The 22,449-nt window shown below is 39.2% G+C and overlaps 1 protein-coding gene across 1 annotated transcript in view; it reads left to right on the top strand.

Moving 5' to 3' along the window:
* The window catches only part of C4H8orf34 (chromosome 4 C8orf34 homolog), a 361,598-nt gene that overhangs the window by 243,514 nt on the left and 95,635 nt on the right, over positions 1-22,449 (top strand). The window contains 1 exon segment of the mRNA XM_021090806.1: positions 18,068-18,153. Coding sequence (XP_020946465.1) covers positions 18,068-18,153 — 86 coding nt within the window.

Here is a 22,449-nt window from a genome sequence, read left to right as displayed (position 1 = left end):
GTGTGTCACTGTTGGTCTAGGATATGTCTGTTTCATGGCAAAAATAAAATACAAGATCACCATTGCAGAAGAGAAAGAGAATTGGAGAGGACTTAAATGCTTTGTATGTAAAACAGCTCCACATCACAGAAAGAAAATCATTTTTGGAGTTCCCATTGTGGCTTAGCAGTTAACAAACCCAGCTAGCATCCATGAGGATGCAGGTTCAATCCCTGGCCTTGCTCAGTGTGTTGGGGAATCTGACGTTGCTGTGAGCTGTGGTGTAGGTCACAGATGCAACTCGGATCCCGCTTGGCTGTGGCACAAGCCGGCAGCTGCAGCTCTGATTCAACCCCTAGCCCAGAAACTTCCATGTGCCACGGGTGCGGCCCCGAAAAGACAACAGCCAGGAAAAAAAAAAAAAAAAAAGAAAAAAGAATTTTTTTTTTTTTTTTTTTTGCTTTGCTTATGGCATGTGGAATTTCCTGGGTCAGGGATTGAATGCATGCCATAGCAGTTTAATCCTCAACACCAAATCTTTAACCCACTAGACTGCTGGGGAATTTAGCAGAAAGAAAATCTTTAACAGAAATAGTCTTAGGACTTCGGAGCCAGTTTGGTTAGATAGTGGAATTGCAAAAAAGCTTGAATCGTAAGAAATATTCATAAATTCTCTAAAGGAGTGCATTGCTCTGGATAAAAGATAGGTAAGCCATTTAGATAATCTGGCAAGCCGTTCTCCCTTCTCCAGAGTCAATGAATTGTCATTCTCTCTTTCTAAACTTGTCTAATTTTAAATTTGAATAGGTATAACTGATTCTGACTGATTGTCTAGCTTCAGTCTCTAACATTATGTATGATTTCTGAGAATGATTTAAAAATTAGCATAATAGCCTTTAGTAAAAGCCAATAGTAATAAGAATCATGCTAATAAATATGTAAATTGCATTTATTTCTTTAAAATGCTTATCTAATGTAGCTTTCTGGAAGAATTTTTAGGAAAAAATATAGCCTGTTTGTAAAAGAAAATTTTAAATTGTATGATAAAAGGAAAATAATGTAGTGTTGAAATTAGTAAAATAAGAATTTAGAATAGTTTTATTACATATTATTTTTTATTGTTTTATTAATATGCAGTAGATAAAATGAGAATATGATCATTTGCATAGATATGCAAATTTCAATTATCCTATTTAGTAAATCTCAAAAAATCAGAAATTCGTACCTGTTGTTTTATCATTAAAGTACTTTGAACTAAGGTACTGTCTAAGCAACACAGTAAACACTTTTCTGAAAGAAAATGATCTGAGATAATGGAAATAGTGAGTCCATGAATGAATATAATCTATGTTTAATGCATGAACTTACTATCCCAAACTTTCCTCTTCCTTCCTTCCTTAAAACTGGAGCTTCTCTTTATTATCACTTTTATCAGTTAACACAGAGCATTCAGACATAGAGTTCAGATTCAATTCTATATAGCCTGTTAAATTCTTCTCTTTTTTTTTTGTCTCTTTGCCTTTTCTAGGGCTGTAGCCACAGCATATGGAGGTTCCCAGGCTAGGTGTTGAATTGGAGCTGTTGCTGCCAGCCTACATCACAGCCACAGCAACGCCAGATCCAAGCCGCGTCTGCAACCTACACCAACAGCTCAGGGCAATGCCGGATCCTTAATCCGCTGAGCTAGGCCAGGGATCGAACCTTCAACCTCATGGTTCCTAGTCAGATTTGTTTCCTCTGCTCCAGGGCAAGAACTCCTAGCCTGTTACATTCTCAAAGTGAAATGGTCAGAAAAAAGTTGAGGAGAGGGAGATAAAGGACATGGTGATTCACAGCCAGAATAGATACTTATTGAACAACTAAGACTCAAAAATCATGTCTGTAAAGTGTTAACGAGCACTCAATTCAGTTAAAATTCCCAGTGAATGAATTCAGCCAATGGATCAATTCAGTGGCTTTATATGTAATATTGAAACACAGACATACATTGAAGCATGGATTTAGATTTTACTTTTATTTATTTTTATTTTTTTGGCTGCACCTGTGGCATGCAGAAGTTCCCCCGTCCAGGGATTGACCCTGAGCCACAGCAGTGAAAACACCAAATCCTTAACTGCTAGGCTGCCAGGGAACTCTGGATATTGCTTTTTAAAAGCACATTGACAGTGTCCTTTGCTCCACAGTGTTTTGAAGCTATGTTTGTTAAGAAGCACCAACGTGTACCACACAGCACATTAGGTATTTAGAAACATTATCTCTAATCCTCACAAACAACTCTTGGAAGTGAATGCTTTTACGATTTATTTTGCAAGTGAGAAATGAAGTTCAAGGAGACTAAGTAAGCTGCTTAAGGGCAAAAGCCTAGTGAGTGGCACAGGTAGAATTTGAACATTGCTTAATCTGACTTGAAAGCCCCAATTCTTTCTACTATACAATGCTGCCTCCCAGTTTTAAAGCAAATTGTTAGTTCTGTTTTGGAATTAGGCACATTTTTCAAGTTTATTGTACTGCCTAATCCATTTTAGCATAAAAGGCTGATGAGGCGGAGTCAGGCATGGTATTTGTAAGAAAGCAAAAGCCTATTTGTTAGGCTCCAAAAGTTCAAATAAAGCAAGCAGATAAATTTTTGCTTATATTTTTGGGATGAAATAATTACCCCATTTTTATAGGTTATGAACTTTGTAATTTAGATGCTACCCTTGAAATTTGGAACCAATGTAGTAGTGAATAACTTCCAAGTGAGAAGTGAATTATTTAAGTATCTTTTTTTTTTTTTTTTTTTTTTTTTTTTTTGTCTTTTGTCTCTCTTTGTTGTTGTTGTTGTTGTTGTTGTTGTTGTTGCTATTTCTTGGGCCGCTCCCGCGGCATATGGAGGTTCCCAGGCTAGGGGTTGAATCGGAGCTGTAGCCACCGGCCTACGCCAGAGCCACAGCAACTCGGGATCCGAGCCGCGTCTGCAACCTACACCACAGCTCGCGGCAACGCCGGATCGTTAACCCACTGAGCAAGGGCAGGGACCGAACCCGCAACCTCATGGTTCCTAGTCGGATTCGTTAACCACTGCGCCACGACGGGAACTCCCCAAGTATCTTTTTTCTAGCTATGTTTTAAGATAAAATTATTTAGTTGTTACATTACTATTTTGTTTTATGTATTATGAATGTTATAGGTATCTTGATTTTAGTTATTGCTGTTTGTGATATAAGGGGGAAAAACCTTGTTTCTAATTCTTATGGATTTATTTAAAGTTCAAATTTTATTTAGGTTTCTTCTCATAAACATTAGCTTGTTAAAAACTGTTTTGTTGCTATGGGTGAATGTTCGATTCTCCCCAACATTCATACATTGACCTCTAACCCCCACAGTGATTGTATTAGGAGATGGGGGCCTTTGGGAAGTGAAGTCATGAGGATGGAGCTCTTATTTTCAGACTGAATTGCTGTGATCTGATAGTCGATCCAATAAGAGTTTCCATCTCACCAGCTGAGCCTGTGAAAATAAGGTCAGCATGATGGTAAAGTCCTTGAACTTTAGCACCTAACAGCATCCCAGTTTCACCGAGCATCCTTGGGCAAGTTGTTTAATTCCTCAGTGGACTGACACATAATGAGCACTGGACATGTTGCAGCTCCCATGCAAATCAGGAAGGGGCACCACAAGAAGTAGAAGAATGTTACCAAATATGTGCTTCTATATTTTTGTTCAAATTAATAATCTTCCTCTATATAAGCAATTTCCCTAAGTGTCTATCTGATTTGCTACTTAGATGCCCCTGAAATTTCAATTTTCGTAAACCTTTTTTCTTAAGTGCCTCGAATTAAACATTTTTGTTGAGTAATTTTTTAAGGTCTTTCAGAGATAGGAGGGTAATTTTTCCATAAGCAAATTAATTATACCAAAAAAAAAACACCTTGCCTTCAAATATCTTAGGAAAATAGGAACTATAGACCTTACATGCATTTGGCACATTATTTCCCTTTGGGACTATTAAAACAATGTGTTTGACAGAATGGCAGCAATAAAAACGTTATTTAACTGATTTGGGAAATGATGACAATTTGATTGAGAAAGATTTTTTGCTTTATATGCTACTTCCATGGATAAAGTAATTATAGAAATTGCCATGACAGAAAATCATGAGTTCTTCAGTTTTGTACACATATATTGTATCAAGAATATCAATCATGATGTGAAAATAATAATTTTTGAAAATATCTTGGAATTTCCGTCATGGCTCAGTGGTTAATAAATTCAACTAGAAACTGTGAGGTTGCGGGTTCGACCCCTGGCCTCACTCAGTGGGTTAAGGATCTGGCCTTGCCATGAGCTGGGTGTAGGTCACAGACGTGGCTCGGATCTGGCATCACTGTGGCTCTGGCGTAAGCTGGCGTCCGTAGCTCTGACAAGACCCCTAGCCTGGGAACCTCCATATGCCATGAGTGAGGCCCTAGAAAAGGCAAAAAGACAAAAAAAAAAGAAAGAATATCTTAATATTTATTCTTGTTTAATTACCCTTTTTAATAATATGGCAATAGCACGGATTAATTTAAATAACTTCCTATTTTTTAATTTTCTTTTCCTTACTGATATAAAATGAAGTATTTTATGTGAGAAATAGGAATAAATAGTTCCTATATTTCACTTTTTTATCTGCATCTGGAAGTTTCTTGTTTTTTCATTTGCTTGACCTGCTGGACCTCCCAGATACCCTTTGTAGTAAAATTATAATGCAATTACTTGTTATGATAATTACCCTTGTAACTGGGTCACAGTTCCTAAATGGCCTGAATAGACCAAATCAAACATATAATTATATTTATTCTATCTCTCTGTATGTCTTCTGTTAACTATCTTCATAATCACTGAACAGTTAATCAGCCTCATTAATATAAAATAAATATTTCAGAATCAAACCAGACTGGATATATATTATTATTATTAAAACAAAGAATACTAAATGTCACTAAATTTTGAATTTTTAATAACACTTCAGAATAAGAATCAAAATTCACAGTATATGTATTTATTTTCAATTATAAACTTTAGTGCTCAAAATGGAATATAAAATACCTAAAAAGAAAAGCAGGGAGTTCCCTTCATGGCTCAGTGGTTAACAAACCCTACTAATATCCATGAGGTTGCAGGTTTGACCCCTGGCCTTGCTCAGTGGGTTAAGGATCCGGCGTTGCTGTGAGCTGTAGTATAGGCCGGCAGCTGTAGCTCTGATTCGACCCATAGCTTGGGAATTTCCATATGCCGCGAGTGCGGACCTAAAAAACAAAAAAAACCAAAAAAAAAAAAAAAAGAGAGAGAGAGAAAGAAAAGCAAATAACTTTGTATCAGTGTATTTTGTTTTGGTAAATCTATATTTTCAGGAAAGAGCATTTGAGTTTTATAATTAATATTTTTTCAAAATTTTAAATATAGTATTATTTCTCACTTAAAACCATAAATTTTCTAACATCTAAACGATGCTATATAAAGGTCATAAACATAAATGAAATCCTTGAAAGAATAAATTATGGCTTGAAATATAATTATACAACAGTAAATTAGATTAAGAAGTAGTTAAGACTCCCTGGAAAAGTCTTTCTTACAAGCTATTCTGGTTACCAGTGCAAAACAATTTTTAGTTTTCCTAGCAGAAGACAGAGAAAAAAGTTTCACTCTAAACAAATCCTATGATCATTTCAAGAGATAAGTTGATGCGCCCATCAGAAAAAATAAATTCTAGACTAAGGTAGTTAAAATTTAACAAAGCCGTATTTATATCCTCTGGTAGGTCACTAATGTATTTCTTCTTCTAGACTATTAATGCCAAAAGATGAATCATCCTAACGTCTTTATGCCTTATTGGCTTTTCCAGTTGTGCAGACATTTATATTCAGTGTTGTCCTTACGAATTTTAAGAGTATTGTTAAAAGAATAAAAGAAATTCTTTATTACAATCTCTTGAAGAACTCCAAATACTTAACATTTTCTAAACCAATCCTGTTTTCCAGAGCATCAAATTCCTCATCAGTAAATTTCAGTATATGCTGTCCAAATACTAATAAACAAAGCCCTTTAACACTGAGTCATTCAAAAGCCATTTATTATCCAAGTTTGTATTTATTACACAAGGCTATATTAAAAACAAACTTAAACAAACCAAGCTTCCTGCCCCTGAATTAAAAAACAAAAACAAAAACAAAAAAAACCTAGAAAATATATCAAGCTTAGGGTAGTGCTGCTAATGTAATATTTATTCATTAGGAACTGTTTATTGCAAGTTACAGGTACATGAAATGCTACAGTAAAGCATAGAGTAGAGGGAGACCAAATTAGGGTGACATACATCTCTTATATTCTGCTGTGTTCTGTTGGAATATGAAACATGTTACTTTTATGGAGAAGTAGGGTTGTAAAATTCCCACTTCAGGAGCCTCTCTGTTTGACATGGAAGCAAGCTGGCTCACTTTGCAACCTCAGGACACAGTGGCTTCAGATTCCTAGGGAATCTTCTCAGATTTTCCCTGTGTTCTACCTCCCTCTCCTCCTAATTTGTTGGAACGTGGTGGGCTTACCTGAACTTCCTTTATATACTCCTCAGAACCATGTGCAACTTTCTCGAGGAGAGTTGCTCCGGGGCTGCCCATGGTTCATTCTTTCAAGCTAATTCCATGTCAAGTAACAGTTTCTGAGAGCTTGTGATAATGCGTATCATCGACAACATTCTCTCAGTTGCCATCCAGAGGCAGATGGAACCCTCTGGTAAAACCTCACCTCTCTCTGGTACAAAGTAATATTACTTGTAATTTGGGAATTTCAGTATGCCTCATAATTCTACCAGTCATCACAACTTACTTTGAATTACCTCAAATCTTAGGAAATGGAAATAGCGAAGAGAGGAACGTAAACCATCCGACAAAGGCAGCGCGACATATTGTCACTTCCAGCGCAGTAGCATGGAAAAATCTGACAGTGTTGAGTTTCCTTTCAACCGCCAGAGAGAGAGAGAGAGAGAGAGAGAGAGATTGAGTCTATACATAAGAACTCAGCAATCTCACACATGTTGCCAGGGCTCGTAGGAAAGAGGGGGCTGGTCTCCCATCAGGTACATATGTGAGGCAGCTTTCGGTTTCAGTACCATGAGTAAAGGGGCCCTGATTAAAGGAAGGAATGGCTAAGGAAGGAACAAAAGTTTTGGCAGTTTTTCAAAAGGGTGGTTTGGCTCCCCACACAATCCCATTTTTCAACCTGTTAGAAATCAGCGCTTTAAGCAGAGCTCTCCCAGCTGCTGTGAAGCTAGATGCCTGCTGACCAGGCAGCCTTGCTAAGTAAAGCTCTGATCTGAACTAAGTATGGAGCATCCTGAGCTCAAATGCAGTCTGACTCTGAGATTTCTAACTTCAGTAAGATGGAACACTACATATCTGGGGATGAAATTTAGTGTTCAGCTAAAGTCAGGACCCAGCCAGCTGGAGAAAAAAAAATACCTACATCTTTCGGTAGAGTCTTCTCTATTTTTGGTGTTCCGGGGGGGTGGTATATTACTCCCACGCAATGAGGATGGACAGGAGGTCCATCACCTTCCATAGCTAGGAAGAGGAGGCACTCCACAGGGCTGGTCCCCAGCCAGCAGTGTTGGCGTCACCTGGGAATTTGGTAGGAAGACAAATTTGGGGCTGTCCCCCACACCTGAGTCAGGAGCTCTGTGGGTAGAGCCTGCACATCCTCTAGGTGATTGCAGTGTACCCTAAAAATTGAGAACATTGATCTACAGTGTCAAATAAGGACCTTAACTGCCTGTTTCTATTTAGACAGATTTTGAAAAGGTCCTCTCTAGAGATGAGGCTGAAAGCATACCCCCACTTTGCCAGATCATTTTATAGATCTGAAATCCAGTTTAAAATGTGCGTCGATGGTCGTGTTGAAGGAAGCCTGAGGATTTCAGTGTCCAGAGCTGCCTCCTGATCAGATGTTCCACGTTTTGCTGCTTTCTCTCGGAGTTTCCTCAGCTCCAGAGCAGCCTGGCATTTGAATGGAACCATTTTTCATGACTGCCTTGAATTTCAGAAAGGTTGGAGCGTCCCCAGGGTCACCCTTTGTGCAAGTAATAATCAGGCCAAGTTGTGTGAGTCAGTGGCCCACATTCTGGCCATACCTGCCTGGAAGGCCTATTGTAGTAGTCCCAAGGCCTGGTAAGACTCAGCCCTGCATGATCTTCTCTACCTCATTTTGTGTTGACATTTTTACATTTGAGCTGAGGAAAAGCAGAAGAGAATGAAAACACAACGCATCGATTCTCTATGTGCACTTTCCTAAGATTTGGGTTTTAAATTCCTAAACTGCCAGGACAGTAATCAGCAGCCCAGATAGGAGGCCACCTGTGGCAGCTATGTGGCTGCAATCAGGTAGGCGTGAGAGAGCTATAAATTTGATTAGAGAGGTACTGATGGTTTGCAGGTCCATATCTCACTTTGAGGAGATAGGAAGTTAAAAGGAAAATGTAAGAGGAAAGAGCAAAGTTTTTATCTCTATGTCACCATCCATCATTATATTTTAGAGGTTTCTATTCAGAGATTCCTGTGAACAAGGGGGAGAATTTAAAAAGCAGAGTGTAGAAAGCCCGCTGGTGAAGGGCAGTGCTGTGCTGTCCCATTTCACTGTCAGGAAAAGGATGCTTCATCCCAGCGCATTGTTACCTCATGTGACATAAACATCAACAAACAGTGGAGTGCCCACAGAGGAATGCCGGAGGGAGATTTTTAAGTGAATATGCTAAAATAAGGAGGGAAATCTAGGTACTGTTGGAAATTTTCTCTTGGCAAAGGAGTTTCTGGGGCAGAAGTATTGGTCAGGGTTTCTGGGAGGTTGAGCTGTGTCTGGGGCACAGAGAATGCTGTTGAGGGGACCTGAAAGACAGCGTCAAGGGGCCAGATCACCCATCGAAGGGTCAAACGGGAATGGCCAAGGGAAAGCGAGACACACCTCCCCCCCTGCACCCTGAGTGGAGTCCGTAGGTTTGGAAAGGAAGGTGGAGGAGGAATGTCCAGGTAATTCCCTGAAGAACTGGGACGTGGGTGGGACTTGGGTGGAGGGCGGCACAGTTCCACAGGACAGCGGTGACATTTTCCTAGAATAGAAAAGGAACTACTGCAAGTGTTTAGTGACTTCAGATAGATGCCATTTAAATAGATGGTTATTCTCGGGGGCACGGATGTAAGTGACTATACCAGGCCCTGAAGATGTGAAAGATGTCAGACCTGGTCTCTGGCCCGGAAGCTTGCAAAGTAATTGGCAAGATCACGAAAATGCATGTAGGTCTCTGGCCAGGTTGCAGGCCCCTTGCTCAGTGGAGGGCTTTGCCTCTGAAGATCACCAATAAATTTTTGATGTTGATGACAGTTTGGCTTCTTTAAGACTTTAAAGTTGAGTAAGTGACAGTAAGTCGTTAGAATTTCCCTCAAAAAAATAATTCTGGAGAAACATCCTGGACCTAAAATGGAAAATTAACATTTAGAAAGAGCCTTAGGAAAAACTCAGTGACTGGTGTTATGAAAAGAGGTTTTGAGAATGACCCTTTGTGGAGCAGAAGGATAAGTTCATTTTCTTATCTTTGAAGGAAACATTCAAAATTTCTCAAAACCTAAACTGTGTATTGTGGTTCCCCTCATCTAAATGACGTTTACTGAAACACTCCATTTATTTTCCAGTGACACAGAATATCACATCCTTCCAAACAGCTGAGATAATTAGTAGCGTGTATAATATTCTGAAGGGCTTTGTAGAAGTGATCATTTCAGTTGCTCAGGACAGATATTGTTTATTCCTCTTTTTCTCTCACAACCCCAAGTCTCATGGATCAGACGGGCTGTGGGCTCCTGCAATGGAATTTATCCAGAATCAGTCCACTTCTTATCACCTCCACAAGGCTGGTGGAATATCCTCCCCCTTGGGCAAGCCATTCCCACCTCTCCACAAGGCTGGTGGAATATCCTCCAAAAGAATCTCCCAGCTTCCATTCTCATCCCCACAGTGTCTTCTCAACACAGTGGGCAGAAGGCTCCTTTAAGCAGAAGCCTCGGCATGTCCGTCCACTGCTTCAAAACACTTCCACTGGCTTCTCATTTTCATGGGGAAGAAGAATACGTTTTTTTTTGTTTGTTTGTTTTTTGTTTTTGCCATTTCTTGGGCTGCTGCCACGGCACATGGAGGTTCCCAGGCTAGGGGTCGAATCGGAGCTGTAGCCGCCGGCCTACGCCAGAGCCACAGCAGCTGGGGATCTGAGCCGTGTCTGCAACCTACACCACAGCTCACGGCAACACCGGATCCTTAACCCACTGAGCAAGGCCAGGGATTGAACCCACAACCTCATGGTTCCTAGTCGAATTCATTAACCACTGAGCCACGACGGGAACTCCCAAGAATAGATATTTTAGCATCAAATTTCTAGATGACGTTGTAGGGGAGTAAAATTTGCCATCTCAAAATGTGTCTCTTTAGCATGAGGATTAATCTAGACTGGTTATTTTTAAGAAACAGAAGATTCAGGAAATTTTTCTTCTTATCTTCATTTTAGCTGCCTAGAGAATGTAGATGGAGGATGTGTTTCAAGAAGGGAGCGATCACTGTAGGTAACTGTAGATGACCTAGGTGTGGAGACAGGGAGGAACTCAGCAAAGTCTATTGGTTAAAATTTCTTGTGTCCCAGAGTCTCTGCTGGCCCAGCAAACACTGGTTTACCAAATCTTTGCTTTTCCATCTCCATCATCTCCATGTCAGCTGCTTTTTTTTTTTTTTTTTTTTTTTTTTGCTTTTTATGGCAGCATATGAAGTTCCCAGGGTAGGGGTCAAATCAGAGCTGCAGCTGCCAACCTACACCACATCTCAGAGAAATATCGAATCCTTAACCCACTGAGCAAGGCCAGGGATTGAACCAACATCCTCATGGATACTGGTCAGGTTCATTACTGCTGAACCACAGTGGGAACCTTTTTTTTTTTAACCTCAACACACTCTTTTGTCTTTAGTTGAAGATGGTATTTAAGGTGTGGGCTTCACCATTTTGGCAAGGTACTCAGTTTTTCTGGTCTCTCCCATGTATACATGCTGCTAAACTTCCACGTGATTTTTTTTCTCTGTTATCTGTCTCGTACCAGTTTAACTCTGAGACCAGCCAGAAGAACCTGGAAGGCTACAGGGAAATTTCTCCCTCCCAACAACAATGTAGAATGTCCTACGTGGTCTCATCTCAGCTACCTCTCTGACAGCATATCCTGTTATTTACCCCTTGTTCTCGCCATTCCTGTCACTGGCTTCATTTGTACCTGCTGATCTCTCTCTTTGTAATATTCTTTCCAGGGATCTAGTCACTTAGTTCCTCACTCCTTCAAGTTTTGGCTCAAATATTACCCACAATTAAGGCTTTCCCTGGACACACCATATAAAACTACATACTACCCCTTCTCCAAGACCCTTCCTATGTGCCTTCCTGCCTCTATTTTTCTATCCTTGATTTTTTAACATGTGACTTATGCCTTTTACTTGTTTGTTTGTTTGTTTGTTTATTGTCTTCAGTCAGTAGCATGAAAACTCCATGAAGGAGTTTGGTTCACTGTATTCACAGCTACCCCCACCCCCACCCCCTAAACTGGACCAGTGCTTGGGCCCTGGTAGGCACTTGCCTGGACCCTCCTTACTCCATGCTCTTGATCTTCTATTCCTGTTTCAAAGCTCCTGCAAGAGCTTCCTAATGACCTTCCAAAATGCCCCAGTGAATGTTATTTTCTTGGTGCAGCTTTTATCATTTACACATATAATTAAAAACTTTCAAAATTTCCTGCTACATTAAGTCTAATTCTTCTCGTTTGATTTGCAAGATCCCATCTGAACACGTTTTCTAATCTAGACATGTTGTTTGTTGTTCTCAATACATTTCCTTCACTGAAGCTACTAGTCAATTTTTTGTTATACTTGATGTTTCCTTCCCCTCTCTCTCTCTCTCTCTTTTTCCCCCCCCTTTTCCCGCCTCTTTCTCCAGTCAGGCTTCTTTTTCCAAAGTAAATGTCATCTCTTATTTCACTGCTCTTTCCCTGGAAAACCCTTTCTCTTTTTCTTCACCTAATCAAACTTTAGCATTTTCAAATCTCAGTGCAAGTAGCACCTACTCCATTAACATTTCTTGACTTAATCCAGATTTTATTCATCTCCTTTAATGAGTTGGAAATGTTTGCTTGGCATTTAATTTCATGCATGCAATAGTGTATTCAATTTGGTTCAAAGAAACATTTGATGAGTGTGTCCTCTTCAGTTAGATGCTACTTTTCTTCCAGAGGTATTCAGGGAAGATTAAAATATGTAACATGATAACATAGAAACAGAATAATCACATTACAAAAAAATTATGAAAAGGGATATGTTGAAAGGCTTATGCCCCTCTCTACCTTCCCTATGTCTACTTCCCCCACTTCTTTCCCACCCCACCCATTAAAAAAAAAAGAAAAAAAAAGGAAAAAGAGAAAAGATGAGCTAACCACTGAAAAAAAAACTTAGCAGATCTCTTTTAGAGCTTACAATGTGCAAGCTCAATCTAAGCTAGGCTTTAGGGACATTAAAATATGAAAAATAAAATTATTTTTAACTACTTTTTAAATTTATTTAATTTATTTTTTAATTTTTTGGGCTGCCCCATGGCATATGGAGTTCCAGGACCAGGAATCAGATCAGATCCGAGCTGCAGTTACTACCTACACTCAGCTGTGGCAACGCTGGGTTCTTAACCCATTGTGTGGGGCTGGGAATAGAACCTGTGTACCAATGCTCCCAAGACCCTGCCAATCCCATTTTGTGACAACAGGAACTCTGAAAAATAAATTCTTATCCTTTTTTTGTTGTTCATTTATTTTTTTAGGGCTGCACCCGTGGCATATGGAGGTTCCCAGGCTAGTGGTTGAATTGAAGCTGTAGCCACTGGCCTGTGCCACAGCCACAACATCTTGGGATCCAAACCACATCTATGACCTACACCACAGCTTACAGCAATGCCAGATCCTTAACCCACTGAGTGAGGCCAGGGATTCAACCTGTGTCCTCATGGATACTAGTCAGATTTGTTTCTGCTGAGCCACAACAGGAACTCCTAAAATTCTTTTCTTTAAGATGCATGACACGAGTTGGCAGACATCTCAACAATTAAAATGCAGTAAAGTAAGGATTTGCACAGGTGCTATGACTTCTGGAAGAAAAACTTCTGAAAAAGGAAGAAGCTATAATTAAAACCTAGAGTTAAGCCAAATAGTAGAAGAGGGGAAAATAAATTCTACCAGAGATCATTATATAATGACACAGAGGCTTAATAAAATATCTGCACAAAAGTAAAAGCAGTTTGGAGTTTATGGAGTATAAAATCCAAGGTGAAATATCCCAGAAGATAAAGTTGCAGAAACAGGTAAACGTTGTGCAATAGAGAGACTGCAGTGACTTGGTAAGGAAACCGTAACTCATTTTTCAGGTGATGAGAAGTCAGTGGCAGTTCTTAAACTCTTTTGAGTCAAAGATTATTTTGAGAATCTGGTTGAGGTTAACTGTCTCCCTGTCCAAAAAAAAGAACACACCCACCCAAAACTTTTTATTCCATTTATTGTGACTTATTGTGATTCCCCTGAAACCTGTCGATGAATCCTCTAAGAATACTCATGTTAAAATCTCTTGCACTAAAATATTTAAAGCATAAGCATAATAAATCATGAGGATTTATTTTGGACATTCTGGTAGTCATATGGTAAAGTGGATTTTTGAAGGACAAGTTTCTGTGTATGGATATCAGCAAGGAAACTATATAATAATCCAAGCAAGTCAAGATGAGCAGCAGCACGATTGTAGGAACATAAGGAAGTGATGGATTCAGGAAATCTCTTGAGGGAGTAGAGTTAACAGACTGGGATGTTTAAACATACAAGGCAGGCCGTGATGAAGATGAGTTTGCTTGGAACAAGCTGACTTTGAGATGCCTATGGTTAATTAAGTAATGTCCTGCAAGAATTTGGATATACCTGTCTTGAGCTGAGAACTCAAGTAAAGGTTTGATAAACTTCAACCTACAGTAGTTAAAACCGCAAGAGCTGATAAGCTGATTCAGGGGTATGGTGCAGGGTAGGAAAAGAGTGTTCATACAAAGTAAGGCTGAAAGTAAAAGAAAACGAAGATCTGAAAGGTTTCCACTGTATGTGGCGATCAGAAGGTCAGGCAGTCTCAGTGTAAGTAGTCACTCAAAATGGTAGCAGCACAAACCAAATTAAGATGGGTTGAGAGGTGAATTAAAACAGTGCAAGGGAGTTCCTATTGTGGTGCAGTGGTAAGGAACCCGACTAGGATATATGAGGCTTCATTCCCTGACCTCGCTCGGTGGGTCAGGGATCCAGCATTACCATGAGCTGTGGTGTAGGTTGCAGACGTGGCTCGGATCCCGAGTTGCTGTGGCTGTGGTGTAGGTCAGCAGCTGTAGCTCCGATTTGACTCCTAACCTGAGAACTTCCATATGCCATGGGTGTGGCCCTAAAAAGCAAAAAAATAAAAAATAAAAATAAAATAAAACAGTGGAAGTAAAGGCATTGATGGAGAGTTAATATCTGAAATATATAAAGAGCCTATACAACTTAATATCCAAAAACAAACAACTAGAAAAAAAACAGGGAGAGGACCTGACTAGACATTTTTTTCAAAGAAGACATGGTGATGGCCAGCAGGCACATGAAGAGTCTACATCGCTAGTCATCAGGTTAGTGCAAATCAAAACCACAATGAAATATCAACTCACACCTGTCAAGCCTCTCACCCTCTGTGGATTGGAAAGGCAGGCGTACAGGTTGGGCTGAAGACAATTCTGCAGGTTCTGGGGGAGGGGGAGTAGAAAGTTTCTGATTACATCATTTTCTGGATGGCATAGAAGAGAGGTGATATTTTTGAAAAGACTTTGAAAGGACCGTAAGAAAGAATAACAACCAAGAAGCCAAAGTGTAAAGTTGGAGACTGTTGATTTGTACTCAGCTATCCTAGAACGTCATGATTGTCACCAGAGGTTTTTAGCTGCACATGTGAAGGAAAATGACAGATTCATAACAAGGTTAGGGTCTGGTTGGCAGTAATGACTAATGGACATGAGTGCATGGAAACTGGGGAGGCAGTTAGTCCCCAGTGAATAGGGCTGGAAGGAAATCAGGAAGGTATGAAACCTGGGAGAAACTCAAGGGAAAACGATCTATTCGATTGGAGAGAAAAATGAGTTTATGAAAGAGCCTAAAGGAGAGGAATTTGTTATCAGAGAACAGAACATTAAAGATTTCTGACAGAGCAGTTGAGTTCTCTGTCCTTGGGTTAGGGAAGGTGAAATGGAAGGGAAGATCTTGAGAGCGAAATTGAAGGACTTTGAAATTAGTGGGTGGATAATATACATGAACACAAAAATCGTACAAGATAATAGTGATGCTTGGGTCAAAGAAGAAAATTCTGAGTCTGATCAAAGCTTCATAGACAAAAAGAAAGCAGGTTAATATTTATAACCCTGTGTTATCTGAGGTCGAGGGGTTAGACAGCCTCATTTGGGGAGGAGGTACTATAATATTCTTAGAGGAAAGAAGGATGTCATATTCTTAGAAGAAAAAGGGGCTTCATTTATGACACAGAGGAGCAAGAAGCATTTTGTTTAGGGACTTTGATATGGAAGAGTGTTTAATATGGAAGGGGAATTTTAGAAAACAGAGAAAATGTTTGAGAATATGAGTAAAACTCTTGTAATGTAAAAAAAAAGTGATTTAACGTTTATTAAGACTGTATTTCCCGGACTTGCCCACACAGCCCTTGTTTGCATAGTGCCTGTTAACCTCTTACAGAAGTGGTGCTGTGTGGATTGCAGGTGGGCAAATGCTGGCAGGGCACTCAGGTTTTACAGGGCTGAGAAGCATTCCTCAAGGGAGTTGGTGCCAAGTCATGGTGAATTCAACTCCTAAGGTATCTGGAGGATACTTGGACAAAGATGAGCCAGCTCCAAGGCCACCCAATTTGCTGGTTGTTTTCATGGCCATTTGTCTTTTCAATTCAGCTAAATTGAGAATTCTGTGAAATCAAGGACACTTGCGATTTCTTTATATCTCTGCAACATTTGAGTTATTAATTGAGCATATTGATAAATATTGATAAGTACTAAGTAAGTATTTCCTTTTTTTGAAGCTTACAATGAGCAAAAAAAGAAAAAAATACAGCTTAGTTTTGATTTTTTTTTTCATATTGCCTTTGTTGGAGATTTATTTTCCATTTAGGTTTTTAACCTAATGTTAAAAACCCAAATGTGTTGGAGCTCATTGTCAATTTTTAATAGTAATTTTTACTCACACCTTTCAAAATCGCATGTCTCTACATACTTTCTCTCTTTGATAATTTGATGAAATGGTCTTCAATAAAGAAAACTCAAAAAAGAATATTTGATATTCTGATTAGCGAAGTATTTATCCTAATTATTAGAAGTAAACAAAATAAGAAATATTGGTCAGATTCGAGCAGTCTGTAGCTAAATCAGTCACTTAAAAGTGATACTGTTTTTTTAGAGTAAACTTTTAAAAATTAATTAAAAGTATAAGATTCATGACCAAACTGTTTCATGTCTATCAGGAAATTACTCTTGAGAATTATTTAATTAGCTTCTATAATACAGTACATATGGTTTTATGTACAGAAGATAATATGCAAATATAAATGTATAATATATACAGAATGTTATAGGAATGCTGTAGGAATAAAAATAAAAATAAAGTGTAGGGAGTTCCTGCTGTGGGGTGGTGGGTTAAGGATCTGGAATTGCCAGAGCTGTGACGTAGGTTGCAGGTGTGGCTAGGATTCAGTCCCTGGCCTGGGACTGAAAATTTTAAACTTTTAAGTCTGGTACAGTTGTGAATTGTATTTGAGTATTTGAGTTTGTATTTTTTTTTTTTTTTTTTTGGTCTTTTTGCTATTTCTTGGGCCGCTTCCGTGGCATATGGAGGTTCCCAGGCTAAGGGTCTAATCGGAGCTGTAGCCACCAGCCTACGCCAGAGCCACAGCAAGGTGGGATCCGAGCCGCGTCTGCAACCTACACCACAGCTCACGGCAACGCCAGATCGTTAACTCACTGAGCAAGGGCAGGGACCGAACCTGCAACCTCATGGTTCCTAGTTGGATTCATTAACCACTGCGCCACGACGGGAACTCCTGAGTTTGTATTTTTAAAAACAGTAATGATATAGGTCATGTTTTTCTTAATACTCTCCCCAGTGGGCACTTGCCATCAGCTAAATGGAAGAAAAAAGTAAGGGCACTGACAGAAAGTTATAATCTCTGAACTGTTTGATATACTGTCCTCCAACAGTAGCAGAGCTTATTCTGCTGTTCTTAGGTCAGAGTTTGAACATTTTTTGATGAGCTCTATCTCTTCTGATGGAGTGGTTTCACAGTTTCATCTAAACCCAGACTGTTTGAATGGGATGCTAATCTCACTACAGAGGTGAGGATGTAGAAGCTCAGAAATCTGTTGTCATAAAAATACCTACAAGTCTTCTTTTCCTGAGGAAGAACCCTGGGCAGTCACACATACTGACAATCTTTGCTTCCCCTTTGGAGATGAATCTTGACCTGCAGGCCTTTAAACTCAGGTTTGGTTGATTTGGAGAACTGTGTTTGATAAACCTTTGTATAACCATAGCAACCCTCTCATGTTCCTTGACCCAGATGCCAGAGGAGCATGCTGTGTTGGATGCTTGCTTTTCTTCCTCTCACTTCCACATTGTAGTTTCAGCAAAAACATTTCCTTATAAACCTCCCTTAGTCAGGAAAGCAGAATCTACCTAAACTAATCTACCCTTGTATACAGGAGAAAACATGAAAGACTTTTCCTTAAAGTTTAGAAAAGCAAAAACACTGTGTTACAAAGGTTTCAGTAAACGTGTATTTCTGCTTGGAAGAAACATGTCTGATTTTAGCGTTTAGAGGTTCAAGGTCATGTTCCCAGTAGTATGTAGTTCACATTTCACAATTCAACACGATTAGAGGTTTCAGTGACTGTTTTTTAATCACTTAGGCTTCAAGGGGACAACCTGGCAGAAAGGACAGAAGAGACCTCACAAGTACTTCATTCTCCAGATGAAATAATCCCAGATTCTTTGGGTAAGTTTTAAATTCAATGATTTAATAGTGTGTTTAGTAGATTTTTAAAGATTTTTTTTTTAAAAAAAAGAAATTAAACCAAGCCTCTGTTCCTGAAACCAAATCACCATAGCTGCTGTTCACACATCCACCTCTCTTTCAGGTTGTGTGTGTCAGGAGGTTTCAGGGCAAAGCAGAAAAGGAGGCAAGAAGCGTGGGTCCAGAGGAGCAGCCTCTTAATGTCTGTGCCTGTTTAAGGTACTCACAGGTCAACTGTATGTTGCCTGCTCCCCAAATTTTGTTACTAAATCCAGCGTAGTTGGGGACCTTACATTGCCTACTCTCATTCTCACATCATAGATTCCTTCAGTCATCTGATCAGAAATGTTGATATCATACTTGATTTCCCTTCCTCTCTCTCAGCCCCATGTTAAATCAGTCTCAAATTATGTCACTGTCACCAACCCAGCCTCCTCTTCATTTTCCCTGAGATCTCCTCATCTAGCCTTCATCCTCTTTCCCTGTATAGTGGAACAGCTCTGCAGATAGATTCTCCTTATACTGTCTCAACCCTTTGGGTTCATTATCTTCCTAAAAATGAAGCTGCTATTTCTTCCCCATTTTCTGTAGGACAAAATTCAAACTCCTTGGCTTAGCATATTATTCATGCCAGGGCACTTCAAAATATTTGCTGAGGAAATGAATAAGTATATGCAGTGCTGCTGCAATGGCATCTAAGGTCTGTCACTGCTCCATCACTCAATGCTCTAGCAGGAAATACTCACTACCTCCATTGGAATAATTAGAAAAGAAACCATAGGAGACTATTGTCCTTACATCTGGGTAGAGAAGGACATCTTAAATAAGATGTAGCAATTCCTAAATATTAAAAAATTAAAAAAATTAACTACCCAGTGTTAAAGAATTCTTGTTATCAGAAGATGCCAGAGGAGTTCCCATCGTGGCTCAGTGATTAGCAAATCAGACTAGGAACCATGAGGTTGAGGGTTCGATCCCTGGCCTTGCTCAATGGGTTAAGGATTCACCATTGCTGTGGGCTGTGGTGTAGGTCGCAGACTCGACTTGGATTCTGAGTTGCTGTGGCTGTGGTGTAGGCTGGCGGCTACAGCTCTGATTAGACCCCTAGCCTGGGAACCACCACATACCATGGGTGTGGACCGAGAAAAAGACAAAGACCAAAAAAAAAAAAGCCAGAAACAAAGTGAGTTGATAAGCTACAAAATAGAAAAAGGTGTTTAATTATATTATCACTAATCAGAAATTAATATTCAGAATACATAAAGTACATGTATAATTTAATAAAGAAAGGATCAGCAAACCAAGAGAGAAATATGCAACAGAAATGAATAGACATTTCACAGAAGACGAAACACAAGTGGCCAATGAATGTTTGAGAAATGTTTAACTACTCTAGTAATCAAGGAAAAACAAGTTAAGGTCACTGAGAGATGCTGTTTTACAACTTTTTATTTAACATTAATTAAGAAATCTGGTAAAACCAAGTGTTGGTAAAAATAGAGATGAAAAAAAACTCATACACTACATGTAGAGCATAAACAAGTTTGGAAATAGTTTTCTGTTATCCTAAAATCTTGAGTAAAGCCCAGAAATGCCACTTTAGGGAAAAATATTACAGAGAAATAAGTCTCATGTACCCTGAAATGTGAGCAAACTGTGTTAACATACTGGTGGACGGGAAAATGGATAAAATGTAAAATTGGCACATTATAGAAAGTGAATGCATTTCAGCTCCACACAATAGTATGGATGAAATCAGTGGTGTGTGCTCATAAATGTTAACAACTGTTTCTTTGAAAAAGAAAGCCATGATTTGTAGAGATCGAAGGTTTCCATAATATAAATATAGTATAATATAAATGCTGATTTCCAGTAACTGATCTGAAATGGCAGTTGGGTCTTGCAATCTGGAATAAGCAGGTTGTGGCTCACAACTGAATGAGTCTCAAAAGCATAATATTTGTAAAAACATTTTATAAGAATACATATCTCAAAAATAAAATTTCTCTTTATTAAAAAAACATAATGCTTATTGAACAAAAGAAGTCATAGAATGTCATTGTTGTAAAGCTCAAAACTAGAAAGTCTGTGGAGTGCCTGTTGTGGCTCAGCATTTAACAAACCTGACTAGGATCCATGAGGATGTGAGTTCGATCCCTGGCCTCGCTCAGTGGGTTAAGGATCTGGCATTGCTGCGAGCTGTGATGTAGGTCACAGACATGGGTCAGATCCCACATTGATATGGCTGTGGTGTAGGCTGGCAGCTACAGCTCAGATTCAGCCCCTAGCCTGGGAACCTGCATATGCCCCAGGTGCGGCCCTAAAAAGGCAGACAAAAAAACCTAGCAAATCTAAATAATATATTCTTTGGGAAACATACATAAGTGATACATTTATAATGAAAGAAGGGAATGAGAGACTCAAAATGATAGTTATCCTCAGGGGACAGGGGAAGCAAGGAGATGGGATGAGGAAGGAGCTCACAGGTGCATGAAGGTTAATGGGAATGTTCTAATTCTTAGGTTAGTGGTGGTTTGGGGTGTCTATTTTATGATTTTTCTTTGTAACTTAAATGTCCTACTTATATATATTATTATTCAAGCATACTTTGTCTTTTATATGTCAAATATTGAAAACAGTATAAATAAACATTAAAAAATAAAATGTTATGGGAATTTAAACCAATGCCAGTGTAGCACAATACTAAAAAAAAAGTAATAGTTGCCATACACTCAAATCTCTCCTTGTCCTGATGAGGTGACACACTTGTGGGGCAGACCTCTGACACTGACAGTGAAAGTTGAGCAATGTGTCACTAGCAACTGAGGGGCCCCAGGCTGGCCATTGGTTGACAGTCAGCCTGGCTTCTCCTCACTGGTTTTCCTGCATGTGTATCTTTACTTAAGCCACCCTGATTTGACTCATCATAAATTCCTTCCCCTTCCCTCTGGCCTATTCAGATCCTATGCTCTAAGGTGATGTAAAGTGTTCCTGAAGTCCAGCCCACGCCAGTGTTTTCTTTTTTAGCCCCTAGTTTTGAACGACTTCTTGTGTGTTTGTTCTTCTCCCATCAATTGGATTCTCTACTTCTTGAGGATTTCTTGTGTTCTCCACCATGCCCAGTATAAAACTAGATACAAAACAGGTATTAACTACTGGCTCATTATATAGTCTATCAAAACCACTCAAATCCAGCAGTCTGCATATAATGTATCCTTCCACAGTCAGATACTGTATCCTTCAACAATCACATTTACACAATAACAGTATTGCTGGGATTTACATTTTTTTTAGAAAATTAAACAAGGCATCAATAATCTGTTGATTATACTTATTTGCATTCACTGGGGAAAAGGTATTCTAGGGGTTGATTTGGAGCTACAGCTGCCAGCCTACACCACAGCCACAGTAAGATCCGAGCCTTTTCTGTGACCTACACTGAAGCTCACAGCAACACTGGATCCTTAATCCAGTGATTAAGGCCACAGATCGAACTCACATCCTCGTGGATACTAGTAGGGTTTGTTATCACTGAGCCCCAGTGGAAACTCCCTACTTTCTTGAATGCCAATATCCTGAATTCTTCACATTCAGATATTAGTAGACCTAATCAACTAATTCCAAAATATGTTATTCTGGTTCAGTACATTATTTTTTTTAATTGACTGTACCCACAGCATGCGTGCTTAAGTTCCCAGGCCAGGGATTGAACCTATGCCACAGCAGTGACCAGAGCCATAGCAGTGACAATGCCAGATCCTTAACCACTAGGCCACCAGGGAACTCCTGATTCAGTACATTCTTATCAACTTAAGTTAGTCAAGTCACTAGATCCAAAAATGCTAATGTGACTTTTATGTTAACTGTGCATCCACATTGAGTTTGGCTCAGTAAACGTAAATATTTCTATGAGCAGGTGTAACTTGGTGCTTAGAAAAATCTCTTGTGACACAAACAGTGAAGTAAAAATAATGACAGGAAGACATCAGATGAAGTTAAACATCATGACAAACTCTGCATATCTCTAGGCTCCCACCACATACCTAGTCAACCACGGAGGCTGAGTTTCTAGTCTAAGCGCTGCCAGAGACTGTTACATTTTGACAAAATTACTTCATCTTGCTATGCTTCTGTTTCTTCTTCTCTAAAATGAGGATATAAAATAAACGCTAACATCTGACAAATTTAGTGACTCATTTTCTCTTCCAAGTAATTAAAAAAGGCTCCATGAATTCATTGCTTATATTTTGAAAATCATTTATACTTAGAAGAAATTGC

Source organism: Sus scrofa, chromosome 4 (assembly GCF_000003025.6).
Source record: "Sus scrofa isolate TJ Tabasco breed Duroc chromosome 4, Sscrofa11.1, whole genome shotgun sequence".
NCBI classification, from domain to species: Eukaryota; Metazoa; Chordata; class Mammalia; order Artiodactyla; family Suidae; genus Sus; species Sus scrofa.
The sequence above is the reverse complement of the archived record's forward strand: the minus strand, read 5'-3'. Positions and strand labels throughout refer to the sequence as shown.